The 21,142-nt window shown below is 21.1% G+C and overlaps 1 protein-coding gene across 15 annotated transcripts; it reads left to right on the plus strand.

Moving 5' to 3' along the window:
• The first annotated feature begins 169 nt into the window (after positions 1-169).
• Positions 170-19,147, plus strand: l(1)G0196 (inositol hexakisphosphate and diphosphoinositol-pentakisphosphate kinase). 15 transcript variants are annotated; one of them, XM_031917163.2, is made up of 31 exons: positions 171-326; positions 769-865; positions 1,181-1,288; positions 3,572-3,772; positions 3,834-3,974; positions 4,059-4,149; positions 4,223-4,377; positions 4,480-4,772; positions 4,861-5,055; positions 5,132-5,218; positions 5,290-5,478; positions 5,707-5,792; positions 6,842-6,979; positions 7,942-7,971; positions 8,737-8,971; positions 9,041-9,249; positions 9,319-9,545; positions 9,609-9,745; positions 9,838-9,952; positions 10,036-10,275; positions 10,356-10,472; positions 10,556-10,713; positions 10,855-11,003; positions 11,270-11,317; positions 13,793-14,149; positions 15,064-15,285; positions 15,410-15,683; positions 15,832-15,923; positions 16,254-16,365; positions 16,447-16,812; positions 16,884-19,147. In XM_031917163.2, the coding sequence occupies exons 2-31, from the start codon at positions 833-835 to the stop codon at positions 17,359-17,361; spliced, it is 5,283 nt and encodes a 1,760-aa protein (XP_031773023.2). In that variant the 5' UTR covers positions 171-326; positions 769-832; the 3' UTR covers positions 17,362-19,147. The 15 variants fall into 15 exon arrangements, with proteins under 15 accessions (XP_086764771.1, XP_031773023.2, XP_086764773.1 ...); XM_086908647.1 differs by having other exon boundaries at positions 15,410-15,653; XM_086908648.1 differs by having other exon boundaries at positions 15,106-15,285.
• The last annotated feature ends 1,995 nt before the right edge of the window (positions 19,148-21,142 follow it).

Raw genomic sequence — 21,142 nt, forward strand, 5'->3', positions numbered from 1 at the left:
TATATTGATTCTTATATTTTATAAATAAATATTTACAAGAAATACATTTTCTTAAACAAGTTGATTCGATTTTATAATAATTAATTATTTTTAAATAAAAATTTTATTTAAATATTTTATAAGATAAAATATCGATTTGTATACTTAACCAGATGGTCGATTTTTGAATGTTACGAGAGATCGAATTTAAGTTTGACAAGATGTCCGAAAATTGAAGGATAATAATGAAAATTTTTAATTAATGAACTAAAGATTGGATATTATTTATTATTTTTGCTTTCTTGTTCTTAATATAACGTTTTTGAATTGATTTAAATCTGGAATTGGTAAGTTTAATTAAAATCATCAAAGTTATATTGAAAAAGAAAAGAACAAAATAAACTGTAACATATCAATCGTAACATTATATAGAATTAATTCATATTTAACATTATTTTATGTGTTGAACATATCAACTTATTATAAATTAATTAAATTTTAATTATTGTAAAAATACAAAAATGTAATCGAGGTTACATTATATTTTTTATCATATTTTAATTGTAATGTAAGTTATAAATAAAATGTAAATTTAAATAATATTTAGATAATATAATTAATATATTAAAATCTATTTCTCTTTCAATTTGAAACTATACACATATAAATATTATAATAATTGTATACATTTGTTTAAATTCTTTTTATATGTTATATAAAAATAATTATTTGAAAATGTAGATATAATTGTTAATTTATTAATTTTACTTAATGATTTAATTATTTCAGAATATAGTGGATTTTCTAAATTCAAACTGAAACTTTTTCTCTTCTCAATGAAACCTATTCTGTCATGTCTTACACTGAATTGGAACATGGTTATCAGGTAAATAGAAATATTCTTTCTTTATTTTTATAAAATAATTAACATTTTTAGTAATTTATAACTTTTGATTTCTTATCAATAATGTAAAAATAAATCTTTTTAGAAAAAATGTTTTCTAATATATAATTATTTCTTATTAATTTTTAATTTATTTTAATGAAATTAATTTTTAATAAATGAATATAATAAAATAACTATAAAAATAAATAATAATGATCTCATTAATTAATTTAAAATAAGAATAATAAATGAATTTGTTTGTTTAAGAAAATTATTAGAAATTTAAGTTTCTAATAAGTGATAATTAATTAATAGGGTCTACGGAGTGCCAGTCGACCAATTTTCTATGTAGGGGATTTAAATACTGTACAATCAACCCTTGTGGGTCCTGTAGCTTCTTCTATATATCGTTCATCAAAAAGAGTAAGTGTTTTTATATTATTTATTAAAAAATAAATCAATTATTTTATTAAGAGTGAATTAATTAATTAATGTAATTTGTAAAAAACTTTTTATTATATAAATTTAAGTTTAAATTTACATTTGCATCATTAAAAAAGTGATTATGTAATATTAAGATTTTATAAAATTTATTTTTCATATATCTCTGCAAATAATGTGATTAAAATAGACAATAAAAAATAAGATATAAATAAGAATAAGTATTTCAAGAAAAAGAAATACATTATTATATATCACTGTTTTACTTTGAATTATATAATAAATTACTATATAATAAAGGTTAGAAAATTGTTTTATTAAAAAAAATTATTATTTTATATAGTTTCATAAAATATTTATATATATTATAATTATTTATATATATATATATATATATATCTTATCTTTTGCAATAGATTTTATATCGAATTATATTTATTAAATAATTTAAATTCAACATTAGATATAAACATATTTTATTAAATGTAATGATATATTTATTTAATCAGTTAACTGCTTTTAAATAACTTGATGATTCATGAATATGCACACTTTAGTTATTCAGTAGTCTAAAAATAAATTATATATGATACCTGTTAAATGTACTTTGTACTTCTAAAGTTACATAAATTTTGTTTTGTGTAATAATTATTATATTAATTTTATTACTCAATATCCATTAATATAAATATATAAAAAAATATTTAATTTAATGGTATAGATAATAGATTTAATAGTGTTTAATATATATAATATAATCATTGTGAATTGAATTAATTAATAACAGAAGTCAACTGATTAAATATATGTATATGATGATATGATAATGTTAATTGTTACTATTAAATACATAATTGAACTATTTAATATTAATATTAATATAATATACTAATATACTAGCATAATATACTGCAGATTTTTTAAGGCTATAAATAGAATATGTATGAATTAAATAATAAGAAAATTAAGAAAAAAAATAGTTTATAAATGTTTATAAATATATATTTTTTAGCATGATAGTAATTTTTGATATTCTTATTATTCTATATGATATATTTAATATATATTTCCATATTATATTAATTTTAATACGAATATGAACTATATTTTTATATTTGGATAATATTATTCATTCATTATTCTTTGCTATCACTATTATATTAATTATTTATAATACTTTGAGTTTATAATGGAAAATATAAATTCTTTATCATCTACAACAATTCCTGATATCTACATTTTTGATTGTGATAATGAAGCAGAACCATATTGGCAAATGATGGTAGAGTTTCTCTCAATTAATTTGTCAGTTATTTCACATTATTAAATTTAAATATTTTATATAAATTTAAAATTTTAAAAATTATAAAAAAGTAATCTTTATATTGTTTTTATTCATTCAAATATATATAAAATAATTATAATAATTTTTTATATTAATTTTGTAAGTATTCAATTAACATTGCTGAAATTCTCATCATATAAAATTTACAATTGATAAGAAAAATGTTAATATGCAAAAAGATTTTTTTATATAAATATATATTATAGTTCTATAATAAATGTATACTAGTTATACATTTCAGATATAATTCTTTTTTATTTTTAATCAAATTTTATTAATCCATTTTATTTATTTTTAGTTCACTGCATAAATGATAAAATAAAAAAATTATAACAGATAACAAGATATTTAATAACAAGATAATAGATATTTCTTTGTTTAATATTTAATAAATGTTTTTAATAAATATTTAGATAAAATATTTTTATTTAATTGTTTTGAAATTTATATTTTATTTTATGAAAAATTTATATAAATATTAAAAAATTTCTATTTGTTTTATAAAATATTATAAAAATTGAAATACAAAAAATATATAGTTTATAATAATTTGTTTTTAATTTACATAAAGTAATATTGTAATGATTGTAAAAATTATATTTATAAAATTTTATATAAAAAATAAATGAAAAAATAAAAATAATATAATGCATATCATTATATCAAAAATTTATTAATTGATATTTATTTTTATTATAATTATAAAAATAATTTTATGTTTATCTTTAATATTAAAAACATAGATTTGGATATGCAATATTGTAATAATTATCATTGAATTTTTTTTATTGTTAATTCTTTTAAATTTTTACAATATTTTTAAGAATATAAAAATTATAGGAATAAACTGAAACAATAAAAATCACATAATTATTAGTGAATAAAAAAACAAAACTATTAGTAAATAAATTTTCATTTAGGCCGAACTGTCGGACGGGTGTAGCAATGATGATGGATGCATGGGTGGAAGCGACTTGGAAGGAGAAGGAAAACAAGTTTTGGTTGGAATCTGTGCGATGGCAAAAAAATCTCAGAGTAAACCAATGAAAGAAATTTTAACAAGATTAGAAGAATTTGAATATATTAAAATAGTAGTATTTCCTGAAGAAGTTATTTTAAAGGTAATATTAGTAGAAAATAAGAAATATTTTAATTTTTATATAAAAAAATATAAATTTACAGGAGTCTGTAGAAGATTGGCCAATTGTTGATTGTTTAATAAGTTTCCATAGTAAAGGTTTTCCTCTTGATAAAGCTATAAATTATGCTAATCTTAGAAATCCTTTTATCATTAATAATTTGCCAATGCAGTATGATATTCAAGTATGTAATAAGTATATGTGATAAGTATTGACAAATATTATTAACATTAATTTTTTTATATAACATTAATTCTATATTTAATAGGATCGTAGAAGAGTTTATGCTATTTTAGAAAGTGAAGGAATTGAAATTCCCAGATATGCTGTTCTCGATAGGGACTCATCTGATCCAAAACGTATATTATATATAATTTTTATTACAGTTTTATATTGAACAAAATAAATGTACAAATAAAAAATTCATTTTAGATCATGAATTGGTGGAATCAGAAGATCATGTGGAAGTTAATGGTGTTACATTCAATAAACCATTTGTAGAAAAACCAGTATCTGCAGAGGATCATAACATTTATATCTATTACCCTACATCTGCAGGTGGTGGCAGTCAAAGATTGTTTAGAAAGGTATATAGTAAATTAAATAAAATTAAATTTTTTGTTTATTTGAAATAATTAAAAATTGAATTCATAATTAAAGAAAATAATTTTTTATATCTGTTTTTTTAGATTGGTAGTCGTAGTAGTGTATATTCACCAGAATCTAGAGTCCGTAAAACTGGTTCTTATATTTATGAAGATTTCATGCCAACTGATGGTACAGATGTTAAAGTTTATACTGTGGGTCCAGATTATGCTCATGCAGAAGCAAGAAAAAGTCCTGCTTTGGACGGTAAAGTCGAAAGAGATTCAGAGGGGAAAGAAATTCGATATCCAGTTATATTAAGTAATGCTGAAAAATTAATTAGTAGAAAAGTGTGTTTAGCTTTCAAACAAACAGTTTGTGGTTTTGATTTACTTAGGTATATTGAATTTTAATAAAATTAAATGTAATAAAATTAAAAGAAATAGTTTGATAATTTAATTATATAATATATAATTTTTATTTAGAGCAAATGGCCAGTCATTTGTGTGTGATGTAAATGGATTTAGTTTTGTAAAAAATTCTAATAAATATTATGATGATTGTGCAAAAATTTTGGGAAATATGATTTTAAGAGAATTGGCACCCACATTACACATACCATGGAGTGTTCCTTTTCAACTGGATGATCCACCTATTGTACCTACTACATTTGGAAAGATGTAATTCAATTTTATATCAATGTTTTCAAATTATTTTTCTATATTAAGATTACATTAATATTTTTATACACTATAGGATGGAATTGCGATGCGTGGTTGCTGTTATAAGACATGGAGATCGAACGCCAAAACAAAAGATGAAAGTAGAAGTTCGTCATCCGAAGTAAGTATATTTTTTAAAAATATATTACATACAATTAAAATATAATATTTCATTTATTTCATTTGATATAGATTTTTTGAGATATTTGCAAAATATGACGGTTATAAACATGGTCATATCAAATTAAAAAGACCTAAACAGTTGCAAGAAATATTGGATACTGCACGTAGTTTATTAGCTGAAATACAACATCGTGCAGCTGGACCAGAATTGGAAGAAAAACAAGGAAAATTAGAGCAATTGAAAAGTGTTTTAGAAATGTAAATATAATATATAAATATGATATATATATATCATATATATATATATATATATATCATATTTTTTTATATTTATATATATATATCATATTTAGAAAGAATATATAATAGATTAAATAAAATTAAATTTTTTATTTATTTGAAATAATTATATAATATATTAATATTATATATATATATATTTATTTATTTATTTATTTACTTATTTATTTACTTATTATTCTTTAGGTATGGTCATTTCTCAGGAATAAATCGCAAAGTGCAAATGAAATATCAGCCAAGAGGACGACCCAGAGGAAGTTCATCAGATGATGGTATTGAACATAAAATGTATTTAAGAGATATATAAAATATTTTAGAAATATATAGTTAAACTTTTCAGTACTTTCAAATATCTTTACTTTACTTTATCTATATTTTCATATCTTACATTTTTTAAGTTTGAAAAAAGTCATAAACTTCGAAAATTTTTTCTTTTTAAGATATAAATTTTTTTTGTTTATGCTAAATCATTATAAAAATGTTTAAAATATATTTAAAGAAAGTACTAAAAATTCTTTTAATAATAATCGATTATTTTACATTAAAATTTTTGTTAAAAACTTCTTAAAAAATTAAAAAATTTCTAACATATTTCAAATTTTATTTTTTAATGTTGTCAAATTATCATCATATCATAATATCATTATTAACATAATATCATAATATCATTGTAAACTAAATATCTATAAATAAAAATTTAAAATATTTATGTAAATTTAACTAGATTATTAATATATGTAATGAAATATGGAACAAGAAATTTTTTACTGTTTTTGTTTTTAGAATATTAATATAATATGTCTATTATTGCAAAAGGAAATTAAAGCAATTTTTTTATTTTTAAGCATTCTTACAATACTTTGTCATAAATAAAACATATTTATATCTCAAAATTTATTTTCCTTTGGAAGTATATAGTTTCAGAAAGGATATTTAATGAATTGATTCACTGGCATGGATTTTTATAGTATGTAGATATTTTTTCTATTAAAAAAATATTAGTTTTAATTATATTAGTGCAATTATATTAATTATATATAATCAGAAATCAATCTTTTAAAATATATCTTATAAAAAAATCAATCTTTTCTGTAATTTTCTATAAAGTTCTTTAACTGTTGTATTAAAATGATTTTTCATTCTGCTATAATGATTATATAATCATTTTATTTTTTCGGAGAATAATTATATTTCGAAAAAAAATAATTTTTAGATTTATATTTAAATGACTTTTCTTTTATTTTTAAGACGAATAAAATGTGATAAGTAGTTTTATTTATTTCAATTATGTAATATTATTATGTAATCTTATTTTTATTAGATCGACTTGGAGAACCTTCTCTTGTATTGATATTGAAATGGGGTGGAGAATTAACACCAGCTGGCCGTATTCAAGCAGAGGAATTAGGAAGAATATTTCGTTGCATGTATCCTGGTGGTCAAGGTAGACACCTTAGTGGTTCGTATCTTATATTCATATGCTTATCATGCTTATTCTTAAATTATAATGAGATTGTTTGTTCAATAAGTTTTATATATTGGCTGAATTCCGACTAATCTTATCATTTTCAACTGCTCAAAATTGAGGTATTGCAGACAATAAGAGCAAATTCAAATTTTATGAAAAAATTTTTTATTTTATCAAATTAATCTATAGTAAATACATATATACATACATTTTTTTCTTTTTTTTAATATAAAAAAAAATTTTATAGGAAACAAAAAACTTTTTTAAATGATCATAGTATTTCTATTCTTTTCGATCTCATTCATAATCCATATTGTTATTTTTCTTGAATACATTAATTAATTATTAAATAAAAATTATTAATTTCATTAGTAATTAATATGAAGAATTCTGTTTTAAGAACTGTGCTTATATATTTTGGAAAAAGATGAAGGAAATATTTTAACTTGATACACTTATTGTATCTAATATTTTAACTAGATACACTTATTGTATCTAATATTTTAACTAGATACACTTATTGTATCTAATATTTTAACTAGATACACTTATTGTATCTAATATTTAAAGAAAATAAAAAAATTACTAATAGATAAAATAATATAAAAATATATAAAAATCTTTTATTACATTCTGCAATACCTAATATAAATAAATATATAAAACAATTTAATTGAAATAGAATTTGTTATATGTATTTAAATAATTGAATATATTTAACTTATTTATTATTTATTTATTTAAGATAGAATATAAAATTTATTATTATTATTCTATTTAAAGATAGAAATACAATATATACTTTTAATATATAATATATAATATATAATATATAATATATAATTTTAAATTTTTCAATTTTTGATGATTTAATTTTAATTGAAAAATAATAAATATCTTATATTTTTACAAAAATTTTCGATTCATAGATAATATTTCAAATATTATTTCAGAGGAAGACTCAGAGATGTTACCAAATCACGGTAACTTTTTATTTTGAATCAATGCTTTTTTGTAGTTATATGTAGATTGTGCTATAGATACATGGAAATAGTAACTCTAAAGTAATAATTCAATTCATAAGTTCTTGTCAAAAAATTTTTATTATTTACAAATTGACAAAATATATGATAGCTCAAAAAGTATCAAAAAATAAAATAAAAATATGCTATTTCTATGTTAATTTAATATGAAATATGTTTCATTTTATTGCATTGAAATGCTTTATTGTTCAAAGTAGTTGCTTTTTATCTATTTTTTGCCCTTAAATGTTTATCAGATCTATCTTTTTTTTGCAATAAGTTTTATATGTTTTTTCATTCATGCAGTTACCATACCTAATATATATATATATATACACACATACACACACACTTTTTATATATACATATACATATTACAAATTTATATATATTGTTATAATTTTTATTGTAAATAATTTTAAATATGTTTTCATTTTATGAAATATTATTTTTGTAATATTATTTAAAAAAGTATTGATATTAACAAAAAATAAAACATGGACAATGTTTAACATTTGAAAAAAATCATATTTGTATATTTAATTAAAATTATTTATATGCAAATGAATTGATACATTGATTAATGATTAACGTAAAAATTAAATTTTTATGATTGTTTTAACAAAACATAAATCATCCAATAATCATACTTTATGTTTATTAAAAATGAAAGATATGTTTAATTTTTATTATATTTTTCTGAATATAATTATTAAACATATGTAGGTGATTATGCTGGAGCACAAGGTTTAGGATTGCTCAGACTTCATTCAACATTTCGACATGATTTGAAGATTTATGCAAGTGACGAAGGAAGAGTTCAAATGACTGCTGCAGCTTTTGCAAAAGGTTTACTCGCATTGGAGGGTGAATTAACACCTATATTGGTACAGATGGTAAAAAGTGCTAATACTAATGGGTTGTTGGACAATGATTGTGACAGTAGTAAATATCAGAATATGTATGTAAGACAATCTACATAAGTATTATTATAAAATTTTAAATAAATTCTAACTATATATTTTTATAGGGTAAAAACACGATTACATGAATTATTACAACAAGATCGAGAATTTACGCGTGAAGATAGAGAACAGATAAATCCTGGTAATGCATTGAGTATCAATGCAGCAATGGATTTTGTTAAAAATCCTGTTCGTTGTTGTCAACATGTTCACACTTTAATTCAGAAGCTAATGGATATTGTGCGTATTAAAAAAGATGATCCTAAAACCAAAGGTATGATTTCATATATAACCGTCATTATAAAATTATGCTTATTTATACTTATTTATTCAACATATTTAGATGCAATTCTTTATCATGGTGAAACTTGGGAATTAATGGGTCGTCGATGGGGAAAAATTGAAAAAGATTTTTGTACTAAAAATAAAAGATTTGATATATCAAAAATTCCAGATATTTATGATTGTATAAAATATGATTTACAACATAACAATCATACATTACAGTTTGAACATGCAGAAGAATTATATATTTATTCTAAATATTTGGCAGATATTGTAATACCACAGGTAAAATTTTAATATTTTTTATTTTTCAAAAAAAAGAAGAAATTTAATTTTAAGTTTTTATAGGAATATGGATTAACAGTACAAGAGAAGCTCACTATAGGTCAAGGTATTTGCACTCCACTTTTAAAAAAAATAAGAGCAGATTTGCAGAGAAATATCGAGGAATCCGGAGAAGAAACAGTCAATAGGCTTAATCCAAGGTAAAATTAAGTTTTCATAATAATGTATATATATATAATTTATAAAATATAAATAATATAAATAAAATATAATATTTTATTATATATTTTAGATACTCCCATGGTGTTTCTAGTCCTGGTCGACATGTGCGCACGCGACTTTATTTCACAAGTGAAAGCCACGTGCATTCTCTGCTCACTGTTCTACGTTATGGCGGTTTACTCGATGTATATATCTACAAAATTATTCTATATAATATATATATATAAAGATTAATATATAATATATAATTAATATGTAAATTATACAGGTTATGAAAGATGAACAATGGCGTCGAGCTATGGAGTACGTTAGCATGGTTTCTGAATTAAATTATATGTCTCAAATTGTAGTTATGTTGTATGAAGATCCAACTAAAGATCCCAGTAGTGAAGAACGTTTTCATGTTGAATTACATTTCAGTCCTGGAGTAAATTGTTGTGTGCAAAAAAATTTACCACCAGGACCAGGTTTCAGACCTCATTCACGCAATGAAAGTAGTCATAATGTAGTAAGTAAATTTTAACACTTTCATTTCATAAAAATATTTTTAGATATAGGATTAGAATATAGGATTATAAATATTTTTAGGGTGAAAGTGGTGGTTCTGCTCAAGATACCATTTCACAGTGTAGCACTCGAATAGAAGAAGAAGATGTAGAATTGGGAATTTTAGAAGATGATTTTATGAATCCACCATTGCAATCTGTATGTATAAATATCTTCAATTAGAATTACAAAGAGTATAAATGAATTACAAATGAGTATAATATTTTTTATGTGATACTTAGGAAACACCTCCACCAACAATGGAGACAGATACTGTAGATGCAATAGTAGATAGTCCAACAACTAGTAAAGCAATTGATATGATGGATTTACATCCTAATATGATGGATGAACCATTTGATAGTGGCTTTTTACAGAGCTCTGCACCAATTCCAATAAGGTATATGTATATAAATTTAATGATAATCTTTTTTTCATAAATTTTTAATGAAGTCAAATAAATATAAAATATAAATATTTTTTATATAAAATATTTATCTTCTTTTTTTTTTTAATTAAAATTATCTTTTATAATATTTAGTGCTAGAACTGTAGCTGGTCATGAAGCAGCAAGACTTGGTAGTCAATTAGCTGCAAGTCAACGTCAACGACGTGATACAGAAAGAGGAACAATAGTTGAACCACGTGCCCGCAGTTATGATCATCAAAGACAAGACAAACCCGAAAAAGGTAATATATTATTTCAATATTTTAAGACTAATGTATATATTTTATATGTAATAACAAATCTATTCTAATATTTTTTTAATTATGCATGAGAGTAATATTTAACAAAAAAAAATGTGAACGATAATGAATAGTAATAAAATTAATAACTTAGCAATATAAATATAATATTATATTGTAAAAAACGTTTTAATTCTTGAATACTTATGGTTAACATGAATACTCAGATTTTATTAGAAAATCTGGTGTTTTTTGTGCCTTTTTTATAGCTGCAGACAAGCTGCAATATCAGAGCTTGGATGCTGTCAACAAAGAAGGTATGTTAGTTTCTATTATAATTTCAGTAAGTTATAATGTATTGTTTTATCATTATAGAATTTTTACTTGAACTGTTGACATTTTATATTATCGTGGTATAATAAGAATTTACAATCTTTTTTTTTATTAATTTATTTTTATAAAAAAGGAAGATTTAATTATTTAGTTGATTATTAAAATTATTCTATGCTTTTAGAGATAGTAATTTTTGTAGTTGCTGACTATTGTACTTGCATTTTTTATTTTTTTATGAAATATAAGAATTGTTTTATAATTATTTTATTATCAATAGTTATATTTATATATATTTTATTATCAATGCACTCATTTTTCATAGATGCTTTTCAATATCATACCTAATCCTTTTATAATTTTATATATTTTAATTCTTAATATTATTTTTTATCTCGTAATATTACATATAATATTTCTGTAATTTAGTGATTTTTCTTAATTTTAATCACTTTAAAATTGATTCTAATTTTTTCTTTCGAAGTTTTATTTTATTTCTAAAAAAATAAAAAAAATCAATCAGAAAACCTTTAAAAAATAATTAAATGTAAATGCTATAAGTAAAGATTTCTTTAAATTCGTGAAAAAATATATCGACAGCTTAATCCACAATAAATTTTTATTTTATTGCAAGATCATCAATAATATTTTTTCCAATGTCTTCGTCTAATTTGTTCTTTTAATAATAAAATAAAGCTTTAAGAAAAAAAATTAAATGATCAAAATTAAGGAAAATCATTAAATTACAAAATTAATTATTATATATTTATCAATTTTTTTTTGTATTTATTTAGTTCTGTGTGTAATAGAATGTATAAGTGAAGTTTATTATTGTTCTAAGTATTATAATATTATAAAATTCTTATCAATTTAAATTTTAATTTAATGGATGTTCAATGGATAGATGTCCAATTAAAATCATATTGCATAAAGAGAGAGAATTAATGTTATTAAATAACTAATAATAAAATTAATAAAGAGATACAATATTAGATGGAAATAGGAAAATTCAGTTGAAATAACTCTTTGCTCAGCGATAGTTGTGCGCGTGGAAGCCAACTAATTTATGCAGACGACTGTTTGGATTACATACTAACAATTATTAGTGTAATTCATTCAGTCGTCATCCTAATTCCTTCATTCCTAAATCATTATTCCATTAAACTTTGCAGTTGATTAGTGCTTAGTTATTTTCTAAAATCATATCACAGCTTTTTCTTCATATCTTCGTATATATCTGTTAATGTTATACAATTATTTAATTTTAATTTTTTTTATGATTTTCAATTGTGAATTTATTATTTTTTTTTATATTGTTTACTGTTTATATTATACTTATAGAAATCTGATATAAACATTACAGAAAGTAAAAAAAAAAAATAGAAATATTGATCTTATATGAATATAGTATTTATATAATATATATGAATATAAAATACGAAGAGAAATTTCATATAAATTTCTTTTAAAAGAAAAAATTTTATTTTAATCTTAATTTTTTTTGTATATAAAAACAATAAAAATAGTTTTTTTTATTTAATATGATAATCTTTTATTAAAATTTTATTTTTTACATATTATCAAAATACTAGTTTATTATTAGAAATATTTAGAATTATTATTTAGAAATATTTAGAATATTTAGAAATTCTAAGCACAAATTCGATTTATTTGAAAAAATTGGACTATAAATGTTATGAATGAAATAATAAATAAATGGAACAATTCTCATTAAATTTTTTATTTTTAATCATCATCATCATCGTATAAAATCATAATAATATTAAATTATTAATAAAATTCATAAATTTTAATTGTTGTCTAGTTGGCTTACTGGTTGCATGGCTATCGTGTGCCATGGGTGTGTAACACTAACCAAATTTATGCCTTTTAAGCGCAAATAAGTTGAACTATATGTCGTTCTGTTCCAGTGTACTTTTTTCAGTTATTTTATTCCTCCGTTGGTAACGAATCTTTTCATTAAAAACGTCGTCTGCAACATCGAATTCTAACAATATAATTAATCATCTTTGATTCTAAGTTTACAAATTATTATTACAAAAAGAAATATTTAAAAAATTGTTGAATGTTTAAAGTATTCTTTATTGTTTTTTTATAAAACATTCAATTATTTTAAAAATTATTTTTAAAATCTATTATTATTCTTAAAATTACTATCTATTTTTAAGAATCTTAAATATTTCAATGAATTTTTTTATTAGCAATAATAAAATCTCAACAAGTTTTTATTACTGACGACGTGACCAAAGGTTCTTGCCAATATTATTTTGATTTCGATGGTGATGGGTTTATTATTTAATCATCTGTTTCTTTTCTTTTCTTTTCTTTCCTTCCTTTGTACCTAATCCTGCTGTTACATTGTCATCATTCGTTCATTTTAATTGCACCGTTCTCTCTTTTATATCATCATTGAAATTATGCATGCAATATATATAATACAGAGAAGCATGTAACAGAGCAATGGCATTTAGAAAGATCTGGCCAGGTTTCGTTAAACGTGCCAGCGCAAAAATTGCTGAGTCTACCGCATTCCTTCAGTTCACCGGAGTTTCCAGTTCCTTCGATAGAAACATCCATTCTGAACTCAACACCTTTGGTGACTTTGCATACATCTCCTCTGATTTCACCGAACAGCCGGACTTCCAACGTGACAAATATCATGTTTTCGGTCCCTACGATTCGTTCTTCGTATCTCGATGCCAATGTTAAACAGCCCGATGATTTTAATTCATGTTCCCAAAGTAAGAAATATGGACGTTCTCATTCAGAGATGATTCTTCCTGGGATTGAGCGTAGCGGTGAGTTAATCGATTCTTCGAAACCGCCACCAAATAATCCGTGGCTAAAATATTTTTTCTCGTTATCTTTGCATGAAAGAACCCCGAAAATATTGACATCTACGGGGCAAATTAAAGTAGAAAAACGTTCTCATTTGTTATTACTTTATATATCCAAGTGTTTTTGTTATAACTGTAATATTTCAAAACTGATCCTGAAGAGTGAAGATCTTCCATTTGTTGAGCATTTTAACTTTGATATTTATTTCGTACGCTCGCTCTCGTATAAGTTTTTCAATTGTTATTTAAATCTGCAGGAGGATGCAGATTCCAATTGTATTCCTTGTAATATCTCTTTTGATAATAATTATAGGAATTTTAAAGAAATCCCCCAATTAAATCATCCTAATTTATCCTTTGTTTGTTTGAAAGATAAATTTTCTATATTTCTCAAAAGACAATCTTTTTATTTAGAGTTAAGATTTGATTATTTTTCCGTGCATTATTTAAAAAGCAATGATCACAGTGAATCAATACCATTCAAAAAAAAAGAGAAGTGGAGATTTAACAAAAATGTAACGCAACGAACATTCAATGGTGGTAGTGTAATAGTTAAGAATATACATATCGCAATTAAAAAGTTACCCTGTCTTAATTTGAGATATGATGTTTTTTCTTATATCGATGCAATTTATTCAAATAAGTATGGTGAAGGATTCAATTGTTCAAAAATATATAAATGTTGGTCTTATCCTAATTTGAATGGCACAGAGACCTGATACCAGATCATAATAGTATGCTTTATCATATATTCCCAATGCACGATAATAATGTTCACAACGACCACGATATTCCTTGCAAGTATAACCATTATTCCAAGAATCCATGTAAACCATTTTCCCGACTCCAGCCTCAACGATCCTTCTCATCTCCAGACACACGACCTTCGATCATTCAACCTGACCCTACCTGCACAGCAAGGCGCCACCGTCACAGTATCTCCGGACAGATGAGTTATTTCAAGCTGTTGGGCTACAATGTCAATAAGAAGTTGACTGGATCAGCGAACAGTTTATTCAGCACAGCTGTTATTAGTGGATCTTCTAGTGCTCCAAATCTTAAGGATATGGTGCCTCCTCATGCTTCTGCTGTTGCGGGTGAGTCCTAACTTTTTCTTTTTTTCGAACTTTATTTGATTTTAAAATTAGTATTTTTATTGGTATACACTATTAAAATATATAATAATATTTTTATTGATAAAATTAATTTTATATCCATTAGCAATAGAAGGTTTCGGTGGTGTACCACCAATAAGACCTTTGGAAACTCTTCATAATGCATTGTCATTGCGTCAATTGGATTCCTTCCTGGAGATGATGACTAGTGCTCCTTTGTTTCGAACTCCTGCTTCTTCGCCTCCAAAATATTCTTCTCCTGGTGGATCAACGCATGAGTCAGTTAATCAAAATCTCAATATTGGAGGAATCAATCGCGAGTACCACTCTTCCGACTTGGAAGCTGTCAGGTACCGTAAGAAATTAAGTAAACCATCATTGTGAGTATTAAGTTTTTTTCTTTTCTTTTTTCTTGTTCATCACCATATTAATAAAAAATGACTTTTTCTAAAATTTAATTTTTTTTTTATTTTTTTTTTTTTCCAATTACATATATTATAAAGATAGAATGATTGATTTTCTTCTTAGGTATATTGCGCCAACCCCAATACAATATAAATCTTCTAATGATGGAGAATCTTGTGATATAAGAAATCAGTTATCACCAACCAGTCCTAATAGTAAGTGTTGTATATTTATATAAAATGATTCTGTAAAAGTTTCAAAAATAATAGTTCTGATTGTAATAATATAAAAATTTAATATTCTCTGTCAAAAATATGTTCTTTGATGTTGCTATAATTTTATATATTGTAATATATATATTTATAATATATATGTATTTTATATATTTTATTTAATTTTCAATTTAATAATAAATTACTTTATTAATAAGTTTATTAATAAATAAACTTTTTTAATTTAATGTATTTGTAAATTAATTTGTAAATGTATTTAATATTAAATATTATAAATATTATAAATATTAAATTTATTATTAAATGATTTAGGTACTGGATGGAGTAGTGAACCACAATCATTTCTCTCTTCTGAACCTTCATCTCCTGCACCGACTTCAACAGGAGAGTGCAGTATGTCTATAAGTCTAATCAGTAATGATGGGTAAAATTTAATTATTAATAAATTTAATTCATTAAAAAAATGAGTAATACATGAAAAATAAATTTATTTTTATGTTTATAGAGCACAATCATTTAATACAGGTCATAAATATCCTACAACTCCATGTCTTGATGTGGATTTCAATGAATTTTGTATAAATATAGATCAAGAACATAGAGAAAGTCGTGGTAGTGTATCATATACTGATTATTATAGCAATGAAGATGGACAAATACGGAACTGTGGTTTTGGAGCAGGTTTCACTAGTAATTTAGAAAAAATCATGCGTAATGAAAATCTTCCTATTGATAATATGGATGATGATGAGGATCATACAATAACTTTAAAACAAACTGAAGAACAAAAGAAACAAGATGTTAAACAAATATTTGAACAGAAAGAAAATTTAAATACAAAATCTAGTAGTAGTTATAAAAAAATTGGAAGGTAAATATTTTATTAAAAATGATATTTTTTTATGATTTTATAAAATTATTTTATCTTGCATTTTCTTTTAGATTTCTCGTTGAAAGCATGGAAATATCAGACGAAGATGTCAGAATTAAAGAAACAGATAATGTAGACAAGATAAAATCATCTATGTTTCAAACTGATTCTTTTAATGCAGAAAAAATACAAAAGAACAAAAATAGTAATGAATCTCTATATGAACAGAAAAAGCCTCATTCTTTCAACAGTTGTAAAAGAAAAAATTTTTCTCGATCTCAAAGTGTTTCTATGCCAAAAGCTTCAACACAAAAATCTGAGACAAATTATAGTTACAAGTGTACATCAAAATTAAGCTCTCTTTCAAACATGTCAGATAAGGATTTGGAAAATTGGAAACAAAACATGATGGAATCAAAGGATCCTTTTTCAATAGAAATGAAAAATGAAGAACCAATTCTGACACTGGCTAGTAGTATAACAAGTAGCTCTAGTGTGACAATAGGCTTTAATGTTCAAGATGAAAAAAAAGAAAAATTTGACCCCTGAAAATATCTCTTTTAAAAAGTTAGAATTTATTTGTCAAATCAGTTTCTATAATAAGAAAAATAAGTTATTATATATAATATCGTTAAAACATAAACATAATTAAATATTGTAAACGAATCAAACGAATCAAAATTTATATTGATCTAAGTATTAACTAAATATGTAAATGAAAGGGAAAAATATTTTGCATTTTTTAACAAAATTGTCTTTAATGTACTTTACTTTTATAATATCTTTTGTTAAGATTATTTCTAATAATTAAAACGTATAATATGATGACATTGCAGACAAAAAAATTTTTTTCAATATAGGAGTATTCAATATTATTTAAAAAGAAAAAATATATTCAAAATTGCTTATTAAGAGAAAATATTAAACTTAAAACAATGTTATATATAATATTATTTTCTCCTGTTCAATAGTGTACTTATAAAGATTTTATGTATACTAAATTATTTTTAAATTTCATGATATTTCATGTATTAGTATAATAATACTATTGTAGAATATATATATATATATGCAATGTTAAAATGTAAAACAAGTTATAATTTAGAAGAAAAATGTTTTTTTATTAAAAAACTGTCTCAAAAAGTTTATTTGAAATTTATTGAAATTTTAATTTTTTATATGTTAGAAGATTTTTTATTAATCAAATATGAAATAAAAATTACATAAGCTTTTTATGACTTGACAAATTTAAAATATATCTAATTTGTTAAATTGATACGAAAAAAAAAAGATTTAAAAGTTTTTTCATAGATATTATATTCATAGAAATATTTTTTTTCAATATTTAAAAATATTATATAAATAATTACATATATTTTTCATTAAATTATTTTTTTAACTGCAAAAATAATTACTATAGTAATATGAATATATTATTTAAATTTTAATATTAATTTTTTTTAATTTTATGGAGATGTAAAACGAACATTATTATTAGAAAATTCATATGAATGTATAAAATCATGGATTATAATATTAACTCAAATTACAATAATTAAAACAATAATTGTTCTAATAAAATATAAAATATTCATTTTAAAAATTGATGTAAATATTTTATAGATTATGTAATAAATAGAGAAAATATTTTGTGATGAATAATTTTAGAATGCTTCTTGTTAAAAAATTATAGAAAAGCTATATAAATATATGTGGTTTTATATTAATCTAAATGTACAAGGTGCTATTTGAATCAAACTTATTATGTTCCTGACTGTTTTTATCATTATTTTATTTTATCAATAAAACCATTATATGTAGATGTATGATTATAAAGTGTATCTGTTTAACTTTATATAAATTTTCTTTTTTCTGAAAAAATTAAAAATTTTTTTTTGTATATTTTATATATTCTGAGACAGCATTTTTGTTTTACAAATATTTGCATGAATTAATTTTAAATTTATATTAATTGATATGAAAAAATTTTTATAATAATTTTAATTTTAATAATTTCATTCAGAAATATTTTAATGATGCAAGATGCAGAAAAGCTGTCATTTTAAAATGCTTTAAGTATTTTTCGTTCAACATTCATATAACATAAAAAATATTATTTAAAATAATAAAGCATTTATTATGATATAAAACATATAAATTAATTTTAAGTACTTTAATAATATCTAATAAAATTAGTATGTTTTAAATATTTTTATTAATATTTTATTGTGATATCAATGTAAGAATATAATTGTTAGTACTTATTGATATTGAAAATTGTAAAACATAAATGTGTACAAAATACCAAATTCCAATAAAAAAAATAGAAATAAAATTTGATATTCTTCATGATAATTATCATTTACAAATTCCTTTAATTAATAAAATAATTTATATCTTATATTATAACATTCTCATTTATATCAATTTTTTTAAATCCCTTATAAAATATCCTATTAACGATATCAGATTAATAACATATCAAATTAAAATTTATAGTTATTTATCTGTTCAATAACCAAAAATTTATTTATTTATTTAATCGATTATTTATTCATTTCTTATATTAAATTTTATAATATAAATATTACGAATTAAAGACTTATATGTACCAAATTTTATTGAAATTTAACGAATTTTACCTTTTATCAGAAATTCTTTGTATATTGAATAGATACTTACATACATATTTTTGAGATTCTACATAGATCATCCTTATAAATATGAATAATAAAAACATAAAAATTTTTAAACAATTTTTTAATTAATAATATGAATATATTTTTATATAAAGATTGCAAAAATATTTATAATAATTTTTATGTAATATGTTACAATGAGTAAAAACATAATATGATAAAAAATATTAAATCATAAAAATTGAATATTGTAACAGCTAAAAAAATAAAATTTAATATTCATGGATGATAAAAAATTCTAATTATGAATCTAATTCATTTTAGTTAATAAAAAATATATATATATATATATATATATTTATATAATATAATATATTATATATTTATATATATATTTATATAAAAATTATTATATTTGAAAATTTATTTGTTTCACGATTTATTATAAAAATATCTATATAAATAAATTTATTTTCAACATTAATAAGAAGAATGATCACAATACAAATTACTAATTGAAGAAAAATATATATTCAAAAATAATTACCTAAAGTGAATTAATAAAAAACTTTATTAACTAAAGTAAATTATGATTGGTTAAAAAAAAAGTCGTATGCGCGAATTCTTTAAGATTTCAAAGAAGTGCGTCTATTGTCCTTGTTAAATAATTTCATAAAATTTTATTATAATTTTTAATTATCGTATTTTTTATAATCTTAATTTATAATTTTATAATTCATTATGCTTCTCAAGTCTTTTTATAACAAAAATTCATTCAATATGTGTTTATTTATGTATTTCAATTTTTTATATTTATATTTTTCATCATTTTATATTTAAAATTCTTTTAAGATTTTATATAAATTAATTAAAATTAAAATATTTTCAAAATATTTTCTATATCTATTGATTTTATATTTTATATTTTTAATCATATATTATGTATTATTTACTTTATTATTTCTTAAGTTTAATTATACGAACTTATTTATGAATTTGATATTAGATAAAATTTTATAATTTTATATAATTAAAATATTATTTTCATATTATTTATAAATAATTAATTACAATAATATATAATTAATTTTTAAATTCATTGCTATTTTTATTGTTATTTCATTGATATTTTTATTTTACTAAATAAATGAAAAAATTTTATTTAAATTTTATTTTGATAAACAAAAAATAAATCTGAAATAAATTTAATCCATAAATGACATATTATTCAAAAAGATAGAAATCTCTGTAACGAAATTGCATAATTATCATCAATAGCGTGACCCTATTGTGGAAAGCGCATCCATTGTTAGAAACGCATCAAAATTAGATCATATGAACACGTGCACCATGAAATGAATCCAAATTTGATTTCTGACACTCTTCACATCATTTTGCTTATTTGTCAATTTAATTTTTCTAAAATATTAAAATATATTTTCTTATTTTCTAAAATATAAAAAAAAAATAGAACATTTTATATTATATAAATTGATAGATATAAAATATTATAAAATAATATAAAATAATATAAAATCAAATAATATATTATATCCATTAATAATATGATATTATGAAATATTAAAAAATAAATTGTGATTATATGTTAATTTATAAATAATTTATAAATAATATATATTATTTCATTATTTATAAATATTTAATATATGTGCAGAAATATATAGTATGTC

This window comes from Apis florea, unplaced genomic scaffold, assembly GCF_048593485.1.
Source record: "Apis florea isolate Af1SG1 unplaced genomic scaffold, ASM4859348v1 contig_3081_pilon, whole genome shotgun sequence".
Lineage (NCBI taxonomy): Eukaryota > Metazoa > Arthropoda > Insecta > Hymenoptera > Apidae > Apis > Apis florea.